General features: G+C 39.4%; 1 protein-coding gene across 1 annotated transcript in view; it reads right to left on the bottom strand.

The window, feature by feature from the left end:
* mrpl1 (mitochondrial ribosomal protein L1) overlaps positions 1-20808 on the bottom strand; it is a 43771-nt gene that overhangs the window by 18233 nt on the left and 4730 nt on the right. The window contains exons 2-6 of the mRNA XM_048537944.2: positions 18746-18851; positions 12204-12471; positions 11153-11236; positions 10569-10640; positions 6518-6629 (exon numbers count right to left, since the gene is read on the bottom strand). Coding sequence (XP_048393901.1) covers positions 6518-6629; positions 10569-10640; positions 11153-11236; positions 12204-12471; positions 18746-18851 — 642 coding nt within the window. The remainder of the gene's footprint in view (positions 1-6517; positions 6630-10568; positions 10641-11152; positions 11237-12203; positions 12472-18745; positions 18852-20808) is intronic.

Here is a 20808-nt window from a genome sequence, read left to right as displayed (position 1 = left end):
GCAGATACTGATGTAGAGAATGAGTTTGTTTTCTATTTGAAAGAGAACAGAACAAACAGGATATTTGGACATTTAAGAAACAAGGAGTAGAGTGGTGGGGCTTGCTGGTGGAAGTTGGATCTAAAATATTCAGGCGGAGTGCAATGACTTTCAAAGGACACTGGTGCACAGTAGGGAGTGAGCCTTCTGGAGAGCTGGGATTAATATTGCATTAGTCATAGAGTTATACAGCACGGAAGCAGACCCTTTAGTCCAACTCAGCCACGCGGACCAGATATTCTAAATTGATCTATTCCCATTTGCCAGCATTTGGTCCATATCTTGCTATACCCTTCTTATTCATGTACATGTATTTGATATGTCCATCCTGGGGCTTCTGCAGTGACACCCATAGGTTGCAGGAACAGCAACTCATATTCTGCTTGAGAACCCTGCAGCCCAATGGTATCAATGTGGATTTCACCAGCTTCAAAATCTCCCCTCCCCCCAGTGCATCCCAAAACCAGTCCAGCTCATCCCCGCCTGCCTAAACTGTTCTTCCTCTCACCTATCCCCTCCTCCAACCTCAAGCCGCACCTCCATTTCCTACCTACTAACCTTATCCCACCTCCTTGACCTGTCCGTCCTCCCCGGACTCACATATCCCCTCCCTACCTCCCCACCCATACTCTCCTCTGCACCTATCTTCTCCTCTATCTATCTTCGGTCCGCCGCCTCCTCGCTCCCTATATTTTAGAATCCTCTCCCCATTCCCCTTTTCTGATGAAGGGTCTCGGCCCGAAACGTCAGCTTTTGTGCTCCTGAGATGCTGCTTGGCCTGCTGTGTTCATCCAGCCCCACTTTGTTATCTCAGATTCTCCAGCATCTGCAGTTCCCATTATCTCTTTTTCATGTACCCATCCAGATGCCTTTTGAATGTTGTTATTATGCCTACCTCCACTTCCTGTGGCAATTTGTCCCATATACTCACTATCTTCTATGAGAAAAAAGTTGGTTCTCGGGTCCTTTTTAAAATCTTACCACTCTCACCTTAAACTTACGCCCTCTCATTTTGAGCTCCCTACCCTGGGAAAAGTACCTAGCTATTCACCTTATCCACGTCCCTCATGATTTTATAAACCTTTGTAAGATTATCTATTAGCCTCCAATGCTCCAGGCAAAATAGCCCAGCCTATTCAACCTCTCCCTATAGCTCAAACCCTCCAAATCTCAGCAATATTCCTGTAAATCTTTTCTGAATCCTTTCAAATTTCACAACATGCTTCTTATAGTGGACAGACCAGAAATGAATGCAGTATTCTAAAATTGGTTTCACCAATGGCCTGTACAGCCATAACACGACACTCCAAATCATAAACGCAACGTACTGACCAATGTAGATAAGTGTACCAGACATCATCTTCATCACTCCGCTTACCTGTGACTCTTTCTAGAAACTACACACCTGCACTCTTTTCAGCAACACTCCCCAAGACTGTACCATGAACTGGATAAGTCCCGCCCTGATTTGCTTTTCTAAAATGCAATACCTCACATTCATCTAAATCAAACTCCATCAGCCACTCCTCTGCCCACTGACCCATCTGATCAAGGTCTCATTGTACATCAAGATACCCTCTTTCACTGTTCACTGTTCTACAAATTTTGGTGTCATCTGCCAGTTTATTAACGAGAACTTCTACATTCACATCCAAATTATTTATATAAATGATGAAAGGCAGCGGATCCATCACCAAATGCTTGTGACACATCACTGGTCACAGGCTTCCAGATTGAAAAATCAACTCTCCACCAACCTTTATCTCCTACCTTCAAGCCAATTTTGTATCAATTTAGCTGGTTTCCCATCAATTCCACTTGCTGCTGTACTATTACAGTTTTGCTAAAAGTGTTGGGCACTGCAAAAGGGATTGTAATACTTATTGTGGGTATGTTAGTTCATGTGAAAGCCCTCTTTGTTTAAATGACTTTTAAATAATGCTTATTTTATATGGATTTTAACTGATTCAAATCAGTTGGTGATACCGTACTGAAACACAAAATACCAAACTAGACTAAAATGAGAATTGCATTTGAGAAATAAAATGCACTTGAGAATTTGGAAGTGAACCTGAATACTATCAACAACAGAATGCCTACAGTGCATAGAGATGCCATTCGGCTTACTGATTCTGTACTGACCCCCCAAAGGGGATCCCATCCAGACCTAGTCCCCTTGCCTATCCTCGAAAGCTCACATTTATCATGGCTAATCTATTTAACTTGTGCATCCCCTGGACACTACTGGGCAATTTAGCATGGCTAATCCACCTAACATGTACATCTTCACACCACTCGGAGGAAACCCAGACCTTGAGAACAGGAAAATATATCACTACACTGTAACTCTGAAAATATTGCTTGTATTTTACCATTTGAAGTTATAAACTAACTCTTATAAAATAGATCAATGTTTCCTGTTCACTAATACTGCTATCTTTGATTTATAATAATGATGTCATGTGCCTACTTTGTTCATGCAGAGCAGAAAACGGGAATTTATAGCTGTTCCTAGAAATAATAGAAACTTAATGCCTTTTTTCAAAAAATATATGCCGGTCCTGCAATTCCTTTCCTCAACGCATTTGCCTCTCTCTGCACCTTACTGAATAACAAACATTTTTTGATACTTCTCCTGTAAGTATCTTAGAGTTTTTAATGACAGTTGCTTTGTCTACCTGTACATGATTGCTGGTTTTACGGGCTTATATAACTGAATCTCAACATTTTTAAAAAGATTTTCAAATTTACTAAGGTTTTTATAAATTCCAGAACAGTGAATAAATTTCTATTTGCAGCTACACATCAAAGTAGGCATTTGACATCATCATAACATATCACAATTGTATCAAGATCAGTTAACAGGTAATGGTGATCTTCTTTACGTAAGTATCACAGCCTCTGTTTCAATCAACAGATTTGCTTTAGTTTCAAGTGGTAAAGATCAGAAACAAATGTACAATACATATTCTGGATCTCCACCATTGGGGAGGGCAAAATTGCTGCCACTTCCCATCTATGCCATTGGACAAAAAGGACCAAGCACTGTTTAATAAGGTGTCACAAAGGATTCTGTTTTATGAAGTCATGACACATGGTATTGAAGGGAATGGAACAGCACAGTAAGGAAGTTGATTAATGGGTGGAAAACCAGACAATTTCAGGCAAAACTGCCAAATGCTAGGATTAATGACAACTTATTTTTGCTAACAAAATATTAAATATAGGTACCTAATAAGATAATAAAGCAACAAGACTCCACAGTTTTTTTTAAATAAATAAAATAAACTTTAAGACAGAGTCTGTAAAGTAAAATTATCTCAAATAACAAAATTATCCTTCATCACCTAGAATGAATACCGACTTTTACATCAATTGGCAGATGTAGTCAGGGCAGAGCCTAGTTTTCTGAGCGATTGGGCCAGAGAGAAGCTCTGTTTCCTTCACAAAAGATGTGAAATCTTTACTTTTGAAGATCTAGCCTTTGCATTTCCTGAAAAAAAAAACACTTGTATTCTGAATATCGTCTAGCATTGATTTACTGGAAAAACTCTAGCAACTGTAGCCACTCTGAGCAGATTTCTAAAAGGCTACCATTTCTGCAGTGGATAGCAGTGCACTTCACCTCACTCCATCACAGACTACCTCAACAATTGTTCACATCATGCTAGTTCGATCTCTTCTCCTGAGAATGTGTTGTCTAGGATTCCTGCCACTGTCCTCAAGCAACTAATTACTGGCACAATTTTAGCGATTTATCAAGCAGTTAAGGCACTACACCTTAACTTCTCTTACCTTTTGTAAAACATGCAAAGCCCAGAACTGCTCATGGGCATCCTTGCCCTCATTCTCAGCAGCACTGAACAATCATTGGGGCTCCCAAGCCTTCTTTTTAGCCCTAGTGTTTTTTAAAGCATAGATCCAGCACTTGGGTCATATGGCTGAACAGCCCTCTAGCAGTGCTGTCACTGCTTAGATCCTCTTCTTTGATTCGTCGAAGTAACTGACTCGAAGTGCTGTTCAGCTGTCCTTGAACTGTTTGCGTAATTTGTAAAAACACTTTCAGAGGGTCCCATCTTTATTACTGGGCCGAACCAAATGTAACTAAAAATTATGGAACATACTGTGCTTAAATTCTACAATTGCCACAGGGTACCAGTTTTGAGGCATATATGAATACAGAATTTTTAAAAATTTTCTCTCTATTCCATTTTTCACAATTTTAGCATGCTATTTTAATTAAACAACAATCTGCTCTATCTGTGTTTTCCTGGGGTTGACTGCAATTCTTTCCACAGTTGATCACATTCTGCACTTGAGATTCATGTGCAATTTTTGAAATTCAAATTATGAGTCAAAATTGAAACCACAAAACAATGCAGCAGTCAATGGATATTTCTGGATTAGTAGAAATGTAAACAGTCATATAATCCATAGACAGTTGGCAGTGCTTCTTCTCAGATGAAAACTTGGTTAATGAACATAAAATAAAATCTGAAATGATTCGTCATTTTCCAGTTGACACGGTATGATTAGTAGAATACACAAGGTTCAGTGCTTCCAAGTCATAATCCATACAATGATTTGGATGTGATTATTAAATGCAATATTTCTAACTCTGCAGATGACACAAAGCTAGAGGGAAATGAGAGTTGAGAGAGGAGGATGCAAAAACGCTTTAGGGACTTTTGGAAATGCTAAGTGGGTGGGAAAATATTTGGCAGATGGAACTCGATGTGGAGAAAAGAAAGATTATGCACTTTGTTACGAAGAACAGAAATACACTCTCTCCTAAATGCTGGATTCAAAAAGGAACTTTAATGTCCTCCTTCATTACTGGAAATTAACATGCAGGCACAGCTAGCAAATAGAAACGAAAGGACAGAATTCCATAATAAACTGTGGACCATTTAGGATTGAAATGCAGAGGAATTTCTTCATACAGAAAGAGCTGAATCTTTGCAACTTTCTGCTCCAGAAGGCTGTGGAAGCTCAGTTATCGAGTATAATCGTGATTAGGATTGATTGGTTTCCATTGATTATAAATATCAAGAGTTACAGCTACAGCAGGAAAATTGTGTTCAGATAGAAGATCAGTTGTGATATCAATAAATGGTGGAAGGGGCTGGTTGTCCTACACATGCTCCGATTTCTTATATTAATATATTGTTTGAGTAACCAATAAGGGAATTAATCAACTCTCTGTGATGTGAATCCACATTATTTCTTCAATAATTTATTCTCCTTGCCAGCAAACCATATTCTGCTTTTTGGAAATTTTATCTGACCCAAAACTTGCTGTCAGTGTACAATCCTGCACTGAGATTGTCTCATGCAACACTCCTTTGCTTTCTGACTTACACTGGTTTCCAGACTCTTAATACCTTCAAATTTTAAATACCCACCCAGCATCTCTCCATATCATTGCCTTTCCGTAATTCTGCAACATTTTTCAACACTACAAATGCTCTTTCAAAACTTATTCTGGACTTTGTGGACCCTTTCCCAATACATCCCTCACCCTCACCAATAACAGTTTCTTCAGAAATCTCAGCGTCCCTTGTAAAATTACCTGCCTGTTTCTTTAGAACCTCTCTTTTTTGATTAAGCTTTTAGATCAACTCCCTTCATAATTGTTTCTTCAGCATTTATGTATTCCTCCACTGTTAAATGCCTTGAAGCATTCGTCAATGTTGGAAAGGTACAGAGGTTCTTGATTATGAAATAATCCACCAGTCCTTGATAGAAAAGACACACATTTGGGCAGATTTGCCTTGACTGTGTAATCCCTGCCCAGGCTTGTGGTCTACGGCCAACATATCAGGGGAATGAAGTTGGAACGCTTTTGACTTAAATTAAATTTGTAGAAACCTCTAGAGAGGGGAAAAAAAATTGGAAAACATGTTCTTTTATTGTACCAATACAAACCTGTGATCTAACACATTAAAATGTTCAGTGACAGTCTGAGAATGTTACTGTCTAAACACAGTACAACTGCAGCACCTTATGGTCTGAATTGGGGTGGGGTGGGGTGGAGGAGAGGGAGGGGCGGGCGGACGGACAGAGGGAGGGAGAAAGAAACCTGCAGCATAGGCTCCTTCTTGCTTGCTTTCACCTACTGGGTTGCACAGGCCTATTTTGGTTGACAATAAAATCATTGTTAAAATGAAGTCATGCAACCTCTTTCAAATACTTAATTGAACGATCTAATTGAAACAGCTGGTTATAAATAACTAATCCACTTACTGAGAAAGGATAGAATCATCAATTTTTTAGGTTAAAATTACATCTCATTTGTAAAAACTTCTACATTTATTTCATCAAGCAAGCAACATTTATTATTTACTTTTTCATTGATTTCTGCAGGGAATGATTATTATGGAAAACTTTATTACTAATCGATAGAGTTCATTTTTCTGATGTTTTATTCCTCACAAATTTATTATAAATTATGAATTATGTTTAATTATTTCCTTACCCCGTTTGCTTTTAGGAAACTTTTTTCTTAGTTTGTTCTTGAGAGGCACGAGTTTTGATACCATGTCAGGAACAGACACGTAGAAATCTGCTTGAATTTCATCATCCAAGATCTGAAAATAAAATTGTTTGTAAATTATTCAAGATGAAGAATAAAATGCTTACTTTTTTTTTCTTCAATGCACCAAAGTGATATGTTTGTACTCCAACAATGCATTAGAGAATTAGATGACATGATGGGTCAGAAAGTTTTCCTTTTAGTTGTGAAAACTGTGTCTTAATTCAGCCCACTTAATTGACAGAAGTCTAATCTTTCCTTTTGGTGTAAGGGTCTTATGTTAAATAAAATGCCTTGTTTCAAATCTTAAGCGAAACTGCACATAATTTTGCTATACTTCTGACGAACAGCAACAGTTAGGGCATAGATACTGGGTGAAATGCACACTAATGAGGCATGAAGTGCTCTTCTGAGGTTGCAGTAAATGCCGTAAGACTTTTATTTGTAAGTGCATGTAGTGTGGCATACTCAAAATTTGGTGAGTCGTGTGTAAATAAAGACATTTATTTTGAGACTTGGAATTTCCAGTTGGGGAACACTTGGATTAACATCTTTGGTATGCTGATAAGTCTATGATGGTTGTGGCATACTCAATTAAGTTGAGCACTGAATTCTTGAATATGGACCAGTCCACTGAATCCAAACAATCACGCAGATTACTTCAGACCAGAACTGTATGACTTTCCATGCTGGATCCTCATGCTTCAGGTTTCTGCTTGAAACCAAGCAATTTCACACAGACTTATAGTCTGATTTACCAAAATGTGGGCAGGGAATGGAATAGTAGGTGTCTTTGATGGTTGTGTGGCAATGGTCCAGGATGTTTGGGCCTCTGGTGGGACAAGAGACATGTTGGTGGTATCTTAGTAGCACATTCTTGAGGTTGCCCTAGTTGAATCTACAAGACACTGTAGACAATTAGCAGCAGAAGACCTGTCCTCCAACACATTTGCAACCTCATGGCCTGGCATATTCCTCACTCTACTATTACCAACAAGTCAGCCAAACAACCCTGGTTCAGCAAAGAATGCAGGAGGGCATGCCAGAAGCAGCAGCGGACACCTAGGAACAAGGTGTCAACTTGATGACGCTACATAACAAAATTGCTTGCATGTCAAACAGTGTATACTTCAAGTGACAAATACAGCAAAACAATTTCACAACCAATGGACCAGATTTAAAAACTCTACAGCCCTATCATAACCAGTTATTAACGGAAGAGGACAATTAAACCATTCATTGGAGGAGGAAGGTCTACAAATATTGCTATCCTCAAGGATGAGGGAATTCAGCACCTAAAATTGAAAGATAATGTTGAAGCATTCAGAACAAACTTCAGTCAGAAATACCAAGTGGATGATTCATCCTGGCCTCCTCTAGAGGTCCTTGGCATCACAGATGCCAATTTTTAGCCAACTTAGCTCATTCCATATGAAAACAGGAAACAGCTGGAGGTACTACAAACTGTAAAAGCTGTGTGTCTTGACAGCATTCAAGTAATAATGCTAAAGCTTTCTACGGCTCTAGCCAAGCTTTCCAGTATGGCTACAACACTGGTATCTACCCAGTAGAGAGGAAAATGGCACAGGTATGTCCTGTACACAAGAAGTAGGACATATTTAACATGGCCAATTATCACCCCAGTCTACTCTTGATCTTTTACAAATGTAAGGGACATTGTCATCAACAGTGCTATCAAGCAGTACTTGCTTAGCAATAACTTGCTCACTGATATTCAGTTGGGGTTCTGCCAAGGCCACTCAGCTCCTCACCTCATTACAGCCTTTGCTGATAAATGGACAAGAAGAGCTGAACTCCAAAAGGTGATATGAAGTTGACTGCCCTTGCCATGAAGATCACATTTGACCAACTGTAGCATCAAGGAGCTTGAGCAAAGCTGGAATCAATGAAAATCAGCAGGAAGACTCGCTGCTCATTAGACTCCTACCTGGCACAAGGGAAGATGTTAATGATTATTGGTGGTCAGTTACTCAGTGTCCAGAATAACTGTTCAGAATTTCCTCAGGGGAGTGTGCTAGGCCCAACCATTTTCATTCGCTTTGTCAATGACCATTCTATCATCATCAGAAGGTCAGAAGTGAACTGAATGGAATTGAATGAATCATTTATTGCCACATGCATTCAATGTAAAAATTCAACAAAGTGTATCTTTGCTGCATGTACATGGTACAATTCACACTAACTTGTAAATGATATTCTAAGATGCCCTGCAGAAATTCACCACAATTCTTAGACAGTGCCTTGGAAACCCTTTTACTGGTTCAAAATCCTGAAATTTCCTCTGCAATAGCATTTTGGTCTATATGCAATGGACTGTAGCAGTTCAAGAAAGCAGATCACACCTTCTCAAGGACAAACAAGATTTGGCAATAAATGCTGGTATAGCCAGCAATGCAAACATTCCATCAATTAATAAAAGATAATCAATTTTTTTTAAAAAAAGCTATTCATAAGTGACTAATTGAATAGTCTCTGCATCTTTTCACATCCAATCTCTTCTTGTATATTTGCTCATGTGCCTGCATTGCAGAGCATTCCCCACATCTGCATGTAAGAAATGAACCCTTCTTCGAATTTTAGTTGGCCAGAATGTTGTTATGGTCCTTGCACAGTTCGGCTTGTGCATGCGTGTGTGCCTGTCTGTGTGTTTTGCGCACGCGTGGGAGACTGCATGTAGGATGGTCTAACTGGATGGTTGGGGGAAGCGGGTAAGAGAGATGTCAGGGTTTCAGATATAAATCCTCCAACTTTTCCTGTGAAACTATTATGGAAGTCCTCCAACTTTCAGGATTAGCATCTAAATCAGCTACAACAATGCCAAGAGTCACCATCTGTACCATTGCATCTAGTTCAGTTGATTTGACATTTTCCATCTCAATTCCCATTTCATTTCAAACTACTCTCATTTTGAACAAATTAATTTAGATTTCCCACCAATATAAAGGGACTAACAATGAAAGTAAGCAAGGAAATCTAACAGCTGGCAGTACTAGTTTACTCAAAATCCTTAAGTTTGAGGATCGATAGAGAGGGGAAGCAAATCACGTCATATATAAGGAACAAGATTAATCATTTAGGACTGAAATGACAAAATATTTCTTCAAACAGACAAATGATGAGCATGTGGAATTCACTACCACAAGCAGTCAAGGCCATAACATTATCATAATCATGGCTGAGCTGATTCAAACAGCTGAATGGCCTAGCGTGGTTTTCTATGTATGGGTAGCAGTGCAACAATATGTTTCTAACTGAGCAGTGAATCTGCAGGAAAACTGTTAAATTGTTGGGCATTTTACGGAACTACAGCGACACCTAGGATAACCATCTATCTTAACTCCAAAGAAGCAGACCCATCATTACTGTAGACTAAAAAAATAAAATCAAGCATGGACAAAAGGAAGAGATGCAATTAGCCATTGCTGAAAAGAAAAAGTGTAGGGTGGTGGTGATGATGTTGAGTAGCAAACAACTGGGGATTCTTGCTCTTTTTGGGCCTTTCCTTGATCTGGGGGACTGTTGAGATCAGTACGTGAGAGTCAGTGGAAGGAGGCAGCATCTTACAAAAAGAACAGCTTTAGTCAAATGAGGAATTCTTTGTCAGGCATCCACAATGACAGAGACACTTTTCTGTCTATGGACTAGGGTTCTACGAGTATTCTATCACAGAGGTATCTCTGCCACCATAGATATTGGACAAAGGGCTGTTCATCATACAAAACATTTTTCTCACAAAACCTGCTATGACCTCACGCTAACGTGTCTACGTTGAGTATACAAAAGTAATTGGTCCAAAAGAACTTGGAGGCAGAAGATCCTGACACAGTTAAAGTTCCAAATACAGCATAAACAACTTGAAGCATTGAAAAATTATGTTAATATTTTAGCATGGTAATATCAAAAGAAACCCTTTTATCGATGCATACATTTCCTCTCATAATGTTAGAAAATCATTGTGCTCATAAGTACATACTTTCTGAATGAGCTCTGTTCCACCCACAATATCTGCTCCATGTTTCTGAGCCACAGCAGCTTCTTCTGGAGTCTGCAAGAACAACAATAATTTACAGACCAAATGCAATACTCCTCATGGTTTGTTACTCGGTGGCGGGGGGGGTGGTGGTCAATGCTAGCTTTGAAATAATTCTCTAAGTGAAATAAAATTTACATTTCACAAGTGACAAAAAATCAACATCGGAATAAACACAATTATTAGATAGGTATCTATTTCACAGGTTACTTGAACAAATTGCAGATCTTTTTGTATTTGAAAAAGACTCTCAAGTTATGCATAGACATAACAAAATAAATCAGATCTGAAGTGTTCAATTTTTCACTTTGGTAGTCTTCTATACCTCATCCCTTACAAAATGTTATTCCAGACTCTGCAGCTCATGCTCCTCTCATATAAAAAGGTCCACACACTTAAGATTTCTGTCCTTTGAAATTTTCGGCAGACTTTCTATTAAAAACAGAAGGATAATTTGTTTCCTCCTCAATTATAAGGCTTTATGGAAACCAAAAGGAAAAATAAATGAATATATAACTCTTACTCACCTCTGTGAATACCAGCACTTTGCTGGCTGTAGTTGTAAAAGCGTAAGGCAAATGTACAATACTGACAAATGGATCCACTTTTTTCTGGGGTACAACAGAAAATACAAAGTTACAAACTAAACAATTTTCAACTGTATCCAAGCTGCTTTACAAAGAATGGCAAGGACTTTTATTGTGGCTTCGTAAAATTCCATCCTTAACGTTTCTGTATCTCAACTAAGAATAACTTATAAAGAAAGCAACTCCATAGTCCTTCCTCTTGCAACTACCTCACAAGTCACGAATAACTGACAGATCAGTCAATGAGAGCAGTTAATCTTCCTGTTTGCTTGACTTAGGAGTGGGGTTTGAGATGGTCCATAAGGGAGAGAGAAAGAAATGTGAAGACAGGAATTTAACTTATTTTTATAATGCATTTCTTACAAACTGATACTCCTATCCTACTCCTAACCACTTCCAGTTTGCCAGCATAATAAATAGATAATTTCCGATATTTGTAAACCAAGAGGAGTCTTGCACACAGAATACCAATTGAGCACAGTCGGAAATCTTTTGTACCCCATTCTTTTCCTTATTTTAAATTCTTTTGTCATGCAGTCTGGGATCATCTGAGAAGCAGCAGAGTTAGTATAAGGAGAAAAACACCCAAATTAACAGATTTGATTTTCACAGTCCAATTAGGCTGCAAACCTGAACTGACATTAAGTACTGGTGTCAGTACATCAATCCCAAGAAAATGCATATTACAGACACAAACAGCAGGGGTTTTTCAGAATATTTGTATCTGATAGAAGGTCTGTGAAATGAAAGCGACAGATACCTCAACAGGTACTTGTTTTGAGTGCAATCATTCCAGCAAGACATACCTAGTTGCAGGTGGCTTATTCTACACTTGGCACAACAAAAAACACAAACATTTGGATGGAACTTAATCAATTAATTATAGAAAAATTAATTTAAGAACAAGTAATTTTAATGATTTAACTTCCTGAAGTTTTCTATAAATCAAGCTTCTTCCCAATAATGTTAAGTACAGGTGTGAAAACTTCACCTTCTTTTCCAGTTTCATGTCAAGCCGCAGATCAATATAAACAGGTTGCCTCGGGTAAGTAAAGTCTAACTGCTGAAACTTCTTCAGCATGTCAACTGCAGTTTCAATGTCATGCACTTTCTTTGGATAATACTGGATCCGGTAGACATCATCGACTGGTTCCCAAGCTGTCAGGCCAAATGGTTTATGTCTGTTTGAGTCTGTTTTGCTTTCACTTTTAGGTTTCAGGTTTTCTTTCTTTGGTTCTTTCTTCTCTGTTTTGACAGCTCTTGCATTAAAAAACACAGAAAATTGTCAAATAATTTTTCTCGGCAAATACCGGATAGCACATAAATCAAAACCGGTGATTTTTTTAAAATTTAAATTCTACAGATGAAGCTGTCTCCATAATGCACAAGTGAACATGTCAGTAAAGAAAAAAATAAGTTTCAATAACATTTCTTATGCAGTATGCGGTTCATCCTAAGGAAACAACTTGTCCAATTACCTGATAACAAAGGATCTTGGAATTTTATTTAATTTCTATTCATTTTAAAGATTTGAGTGGAAAAATTGATTGATTGATTAATTGATTTTATTATTGTTACATGTACTGAAATATAGTGAAAAGTGTTGTTTTGCATGGTACACAAAGTGCATCAGGATAGCAGAAGAGTGAAGAAGAGTGTTACAGCCAAAGAGAGAAAAGAGAGAGAGGAAAGAGAGAGAGAAAAGAGAGAGAGAAAGAAGGAAAGAAAGACAGAAAGAAAGAAGAAAGAGAGAGAAAGAAGGAAAGAAAAGAAAGAAAGAAAGAGAGAGAAGGAAAGGAAAGAAAGAGAGAAAGAAAGAGAGAGAAAAAAGGAAAGGAAAGAAAGAAAGAAAGGAAAGAAAGAAAGAAAGAAAGAGAGAGGCACACACAGACGGACGGTATCAAAAATCAAAAGCATTAAGCTGTAAAGTATATCACAGAATATTAAAAATGGAATACATGAGCGAGGTGAAAGATGAGAAAAAAAAAACTCTCAGCTGGCAGTCGGACAGCAGAAGATTTTACACATCTTAAGTAATAGCTTGTGAATTTCTGCATCACTGCAACATGATAAACAGAATCACTGCAGCTGAATCGGTGCCAATTTAGCATTTTCGGTTTAGTACAAGATAACCTGGAAGAGGCCATTCATCCTGCTTTCACTTTATGTTGTTGGATGTTATTTTGGATGCCACGTTATTTAATTTAACTTTTTACATTTAAGAAGAGCCCAGATAATCTGCTGGGCTATTTTAGGTTTTTGATGGTACCAAAGACATTCCAACCCACTGTCTTTTATTAATATTACAAAAATAATTGGCTTCACTTCTTGAGATCAAAAGTGGCATTGTGGAGTGATACTGCTTCTGAAATTATATCGGTATCAAATTCTCTAATGAGGGGCATCTCATTGCTTTTTCATGTGGTGCAACAACGCAATGTCAGATTTGCTAAATGCTTGGCATCCCCTAAATTTCAAGCTACACCTTGAAATAAGCTGTTTTTGGAATGATGGTTATTATTCAGATTATACTTCACTGATCAGTTGTAGGCATTTTAATAAAATAAATGTTCTAAACTGTGAACTTAGATGCTTTTCATAATTTTCTGAAATCATCAAGGACACTAATCTGGAAATGGAAAATGGATGCTAAAAGTGGGAGAATATACCAACTGTCAACAAAATGCAACAAGCAATTGAGTAATGTGTCCCAACCACCTCAACAGTCAACCCTGTGCCTAAAACTATCCAATGATTTCTTGAGGTGGCAAAATTGCAGATCAAATTCTGCTTTGAATTAATGTTTAGAAGGAAATGCCAAAGACCATTCAGACTCATTGCACAATATGATTGTTAGCTAAAGGCTAGATATAGGAGACTTTCACCAAATATATTTCATAAACGTGACAGGTAATAGAAGTCAGCATGTTAACCTAGTTCCATTCATTAATGATGAGAATCACAGGATGTTTACAGCACAAAAGAAAGCTACATTGCGTATTATGTCCTTAAAGGCTTTCCGCAAGAACAGATTTGGGCTCATTCCCCCAAGCTTATCCTGGAACCCTGCAAATTATTTCCTTCAGGAATTTATTCCAGTCTCTTATGAAAGCATCAATTAAATCTGCATCCACAAACATCTCGGTTGCATATTCTACATTCTAACTACTTGCTGCATGCAAAAGGATTTTTCCTCATAATGTCATTGTTTCTTTAAATCAGTATCCTCTGATTTCTGCCAATAGGAAAAACTTCTCAAGATCTGCTCTGTTGAGGCCCTAATGACCACTATCAAGGTTGCTCTGAATCTTTTCGACTGAGAACACCCCAAATTCTCTAATCACAGAAATACAGTCATTGCGACACAGGAGACCATTTGGCACATTTAATCCATACAGGATCTCTGCAGAGCAAACAATTCCTGGACATCATGGTAGAATGCAGGGCCAATGGGGAATTCCAGACAAAGGTACACAGAAGACCCACACACACAATGACCAAGTAGTGAATTTCAACAGTAACCATTAACACTCACAAACGAAGTTGCATGAAAACACTACTTAAATGAGCGACAACACACTGTAGCAACCCAGAATTACGTCAAAAAGAAGAAGAGTACCTCCACCAAGTATTTAAGGACAACACATAGCCAAGCAAGTGGATCCGACGATGCCTATCATAAGAACAACAGGAAGAAACTGCATGTCCTAACACACTCATCGCGCTATCATACATCAAGAACATATCCTAACTGACCACAAGATTGCTATGAACATTGGGCATCAGAGTAGCACACAAACCCACGTCAACACTACACCAACTGCTAACTCAAACCAAAGACCCTTTACCCTGGGCTGGTTTTGGGATGCAGTGCGGGAAGGGGAGATTTTGAAGCTTGTGAAATCCACATTGATACCGTTGGGCTGCAGGGTTCCTAAGCGGAATATGAGTTGCTGTTCCTGCAACATTCAGGTGGCATCGTTGTGGCACTGCAGGAGGCCTAGGATGGACATGTCATCTAAGGAATGGGAGGGGGGAGTTGAAATGGTTCGCGACTGGGAGGGGCATTTGTTTATTGCAAGCTGAGCGTAGGTGTTCTGCAAAGCAGTCCCCAAGCCTGGGCTTGGTTTCCGCAATGTACAGGGAGCCACAATGGATACAGTGGATGCAGTATACCACACTGGCAGATGTGCAGGTGAACATGTGTTTGATGTGGAAAGTCTTCTTGGGGCCTGGGATGGGGGTGAGGGAGAAGGTGTCGGGGCAAGTGTAGCACTTCCTGCGGTTGCAGGGGAAAGTGCCGGGTGTGGTGGGGCTGGAGGGGTGTGTGGAGCAGACAAGGGAGTCACGGAGAGAGTGGTCCCTCCGGAAAGCAGACAAGGGTGGGGATGGAAAAATGTCTTTGGTGGTGGGGTCAGATTGTAGATGGCAGAAGTGTCGGAGGATGATGCATTGGATCCAAAAGTTGGTGGGGTGGTATGTGAGGACGAGGGGGATTCTCTTTTGGCAGTTATTGCGGGAACGGGGTGTGAGGGATGAGTTACGGGAAATGCAGGAGACACAGTCGAGGGCGTTCCCAACCACTGCAGGGTTCGTCCCCGCCTCCCTAACCTGTTCTTCCTCTCACCTATCTCCTCCTCCCACCTCAAGCCACACCTCCACTTCCTACCTTCTAACCTCATCCTGCCCCCTTGACCTGTCCGTCCTCCCCGTTCTGACCTATCCCCTTCCCTATCTCCCCACCTACACTCCTTTCGCTTGTCTGTCTCCTCTCTGCCTATCTTCTCCTCTATCCATCTTCAATCCGCCTCCCCGTCTCTCCCTATTTATTTCCAAACCCTCTCCCCATCCCCCCTTTCTGATGATGGGTCTAGGCGTGAAACGTCAGCTTTTGTGCTTCAAAGGTGCTGCTTGGCCTGCTGTGTTCACCCAGCTCCACACTTTGTTATCTTGGATTCTCCAGCATCTGCAGTTCGCATTGTCTCTAGTATACAAAATCCCTTGCAAAGACTGCGACAAACATGACATTGGACAGACAGGGAGAATATTGGCCACAAAAGTACATGAACACCAACTAGCAACAAAAAGACACGAACAATACTCACTCACCTCCATTCACATGGATAAGGAGAATCACATGTTCGATTGGGACAACACCAGGATCCGAAGACAGGGCAAACAGAGACAAGCACGGGAATTCCTAGAGGCCTGGTTCTCCACCAAGAAGGCCATCAACAAACACACAGAACTAGACCCTATATATACAGCACTGTAAAGGGAAACTGGAAATGAGATAATCAAATCCGAGGGACTGCAGAGTTTAACTACCTGGCAGGAAAACACCACCGCACTTCATCGAACGTCGCACTGAAGATGTTACCCAGCAGGGTAATGAAACATGTACAAACTAACGATTCAACCACTGCATCCACAAGCCGAGCTACGAATCTACTCAAAAACCTTAACAAACCTGTAAGTCCGATTCCCCATTCTATTCCTGAAAGTCTGCAGGTTAATTTGCTCAAGTGCATAATAATTTCTTTTTGAAATTTTTGAATATCTCCACTCTGACCACGTCATCATCATCTTCATTTCATCCTCAGTCTCTAGTCCAAAGATTTGAATTTGTATCCATTACTCTTTGTACCATCACCATCTTTAGCAGGTGTCTCTTAAATCTCTGTTACTCCAAAGAAAATAAATCTGTTTATCCCATGCAGACCTTACACCTAAATTGCCCCATTCCTGGGACCAATGTCGTAAACCTCCTCTGCACTGTCTCAAGAACCTTCACATCCTTCCAAAAGTGTGGGGAACATAACAGGGTACAATACCCTGTGCAATCCCTTGACTATTGATACTATGTCTGGATTGCACTCCTTCAAGGGTGTCATAACTCTCAGCAATCCCCAGTGTGGTATACTTATTTGACAGTGTCGCACACCTCAAAAGCTCCTGTACTACTTGTCCCTTCCCAATCGAAATCTCGCCACAATCCTGAACACTTATTGCCTAGTGGGTGCTTTACTCCTAGAATGTCTGATCAAAGAATTCCTACACCACTGTGAGTTCAGTTCACCTCAAACTCAGAAATCCCGAGTTTTGGCGCAAGCAGCTGGAGGTTACTACTTCCACACGTTGACACCCACAAGGTACCCGAGGTTCCAACAAAATACACAAATTGCAAACAACATCTCAGCTGCCCGTGCATGATCTACAAAAGATACTAACTCCATTAGAATCTAGTTAGTATCTTGCCTAAATTATTATGTTTGAATCTCTCTATATATTTCAAGTTCTTATCCCTGGAATCAATATTATAAATAGCCAAGTTTGCATTCACACAGAAATAGTGGAAAGGCAAGTGGTGAGGATGACACAAAGAAGCTTTAGAGGGATATAAATAGTTAAGAAAGTGAGCAAAAGTTTGGCAAATGAAATATAAACGTGGGAAAATATAAAGTTATGCACTTTGGCAAGAGGAAGGGAGAAGCTGATTATTATTTAAATAGAGAAAGACTGCAGAAAGCTACAGCACAGGCCCTGTGGGAGACCCTGTGCATAAATCATAAAATGTCAGCATATAAATTCAGCAAATGATAAGGATGGGAAACAGCAAAAAGGAAAAGGAGTATTAAAAAATAGGGATCTTGCTAAACAATTCAATTGAAAACTATGAACAGTTTTGGACTCTTTATATAAGTAAAGAGACATTGCCAGAGGAAGTCCAGAGCAGGTTCTCTAGGCTAATACCAGATGATATGGAGGGACTGTCTTACGAGGAGAGTTTGAATAGATTGGGCCTATACATGGTGGAATATAGAAGATTGAGAGACAAACTTATTGAAACATACAGATTCTTAAATAAATTAACAGTAAATGCACAACAGTTGTTCCTGGCAGTTTTGAAACAGAGGGCATAATCTCAGGATGCGGGATCCTCATTTTTGACAGCAACGAGAAGAACTTTTGTCTCTCAGAGGGCAGTGAATCAATGGAATTCTTTACCATTGAGGACTGCTAATGTTGGGTCATTAAACATCTTCAAAGCTGAGATAAGAGTTTCAGTTAGTAAGGGAACGAAGGGATACGATGACAAGTCAGGAAAGTGGAGTTGCGGGTTATCAGATGGGCCATGATCTAACTGGTGCAGACCTGATGGACCAAATGTCCAAATTCTGCTCCAGCATCTTTTAGTCTCAAATCTTTTCTGCACCCTCTCCAAAGCTTTTACATTTCATCGGAAGAGTAGAACCCTAAAATTGGGCAGAATATATCAGCTGAGACTGACTCTGTGCTTTTGTACTACTTGTTCCATTTTAAACAATTTCTCAACCTGCCCTGCCATCTTCATTTATATGATACATACATGTCCATGTCTCTGTCCCACTTATGCATGATTAATAAAGCTCTCATGCAGAATAGTAACTAGATTGTATACATTAAAAAAAAATTGAAATTCATCCAATACAAAATAAAACATTTCAATAGAGAAATTGACAAAATAAACAATTTCATTCTGATAAATCCTACTTTACAGCAGCAAATTGCCTGACTGGAAGATGCTTCTTCGATATAGAGGATACACCAGTAATGCTGCAACCTCCTGACAGTACGTGCTTATGACATCCAGCAAACACTGAAATACAAAAGGAAAACCAATCATCCATTATCATATCATATTTAAAATATTGATACATTAAAAGTTCTTTGGATTGCAAAGCAAGTGAAGATAGAATATATTCCATTTTTTATTTGCATACTTAAATGTTAAAAGTAAAATGCCATTTATTTACAGTACTGAAATTAATTTTTGTAAGATACTTCAGCCATTGTCCAAACTTGTCAAATATCACTGCGAAAAGATGCAGCTTGAGAAATGTAATGTATTTTGAAGTCAATGGCAAAACAAAGCTTCATCTATCATTGCCAATTGACAGGTTGGCAAAGTGGAAAATGCACAGTAAAATAATGTGGCTGCAGTGAAACTGCTTCCACGTGAGGTGGTGTAGAACAGACAGGAGTAAATGTACGACAGGCATCAATAAAGTATTTAAAAGGATTTTCCTCCAAAAAGTGGAATCTGCTGCCATAACGAGTAGCTGAAGCAAACAATGTTGTATTTAAAAGACAGCTTATTGTATAAAGCAGAATAGCACCATTCCCTGATAACGCATGTGGTCTCAAGCTACACTGGCTCCCAGGCAAACAATTTTTGCTTTTCAAATTCTCAACCTTGTTTTCAAAGCCCTCTGTGACTATGTTGGCTAACTTGTCCCAAAATAATTCTAATAACTGCCATGGGTGTTTAGTGATGTTACGGCCACTAGGATTTCAAACAGGTAATTAAAGTGTGAATAGGCTCATTGAGTGTAAACACTAGCTAGTCTGCTTCTGTGTTGTAGATTCCATGAAAAGCAGCAACAGCAATCAAAATATTACATCTCAAGTAACAACTGTCTGTTCGGAAGGCTATAAGATGTGAAGTATTTAAAGTCACTCAAATTTCTGTGCAATCAATAAAGAAACAATTCAATAATTAAGTAAAATCAGAAAATAAATCTCCAAAAGTCTTTTCAGTTGTTAGTTTTCTTGCTGGAAACATAACAAAATAGGAGTACTAAGCCACCTGACCCTTTAAACCCACTGCACCATTTAGCATGGTCATGGCAGATCATCTGACTCAGTAACTTGTTCCTGCTGTATCCCATATCCTTTGATTCCTTTAGACTGAAGAGCTACACCTACAGGCATTCAACACTTTGGCCTCAACTACTTTTGGTGGCAGAGGATTTTAACAGGCTCGCTAGTATCTTGGTGAAGAAATTTCTCCTCATCTCACTCCTACCTCATATCCTTAGAACACGACCCCTGGTTTTGGACACCCCAGTCATCAGGAACATCTTTCCTGTATTTACTATGTTTAGTCTTGTTGGAGAGAGTTTTAATGAGATAGCCCTCATTCTTCGAAACTCCAGTGAATACAGTCCTAACCAATCCAGTTTCTCTTTATATGTCAGTCCTGCCATCCCAAGAATCAGTCTGGTAGAGCTCTGTTACACTACTTCTGTAGCCAGAACATCCTTTCTCAGATAAGCAGAACCATACTGCACACGACACTCCAGTTGTCGTCTCACCAAGGCCCTGTGAAACTGCAAGATATCCCTAGTCTTGTACTCACATCTTCACACTACAAAGCCAACACACCATTTGTCTTCATCACCTCCTGCTGTGCCTGCATGCTTACTTTCAGCAACTGGTATACTAGGTCACCCAGGACTTTTTGTTGTACCTCACATTTATCCACATTCCATTTCACTGGCTGTCCATTTGCCCACTTACACAACTTGTCTAAAGCATGTCTGCATTCTCCTCACAGTAGACCCTATCACATAGCTTTGCATTGTCTGCCAACATGGAGATATTACATTTAGTTCGCTCATCTAAATCATAGATAGATATTGTGAATAGCTGGGGATCTCAGCACTGATCCCTGCAGTACCCCCCTACACACTGGCTGCCACTTGGAAATTATCCATTTATTCCTACACATTTCCTGTGTGCTTCCCTGTTCTCTATCCATTTCAGTACATTGC

Source organism: Stegostoma tigrinum, chromosome 1, assembly GCF_030684315.1.
Source record: "Stegostoma tigrinum isolate sSteTig4 chromosome 1, sSteTig4.hap1, whole genome shotgun sequence".
Taxonomy (NCBI): domain Eukaryota; kingdom Metazoa; phylum Chordata; class Chondrichthyes; order Orectolobiformes; family Stegostomatidae; genus Stegostoma; species Stegostoma tigrinum.
The sequence above is the reverse complement of the archived record's forward strand: the minus strand, read 5'-3'. Positions and strand labels throughout refer to the sequence as shown.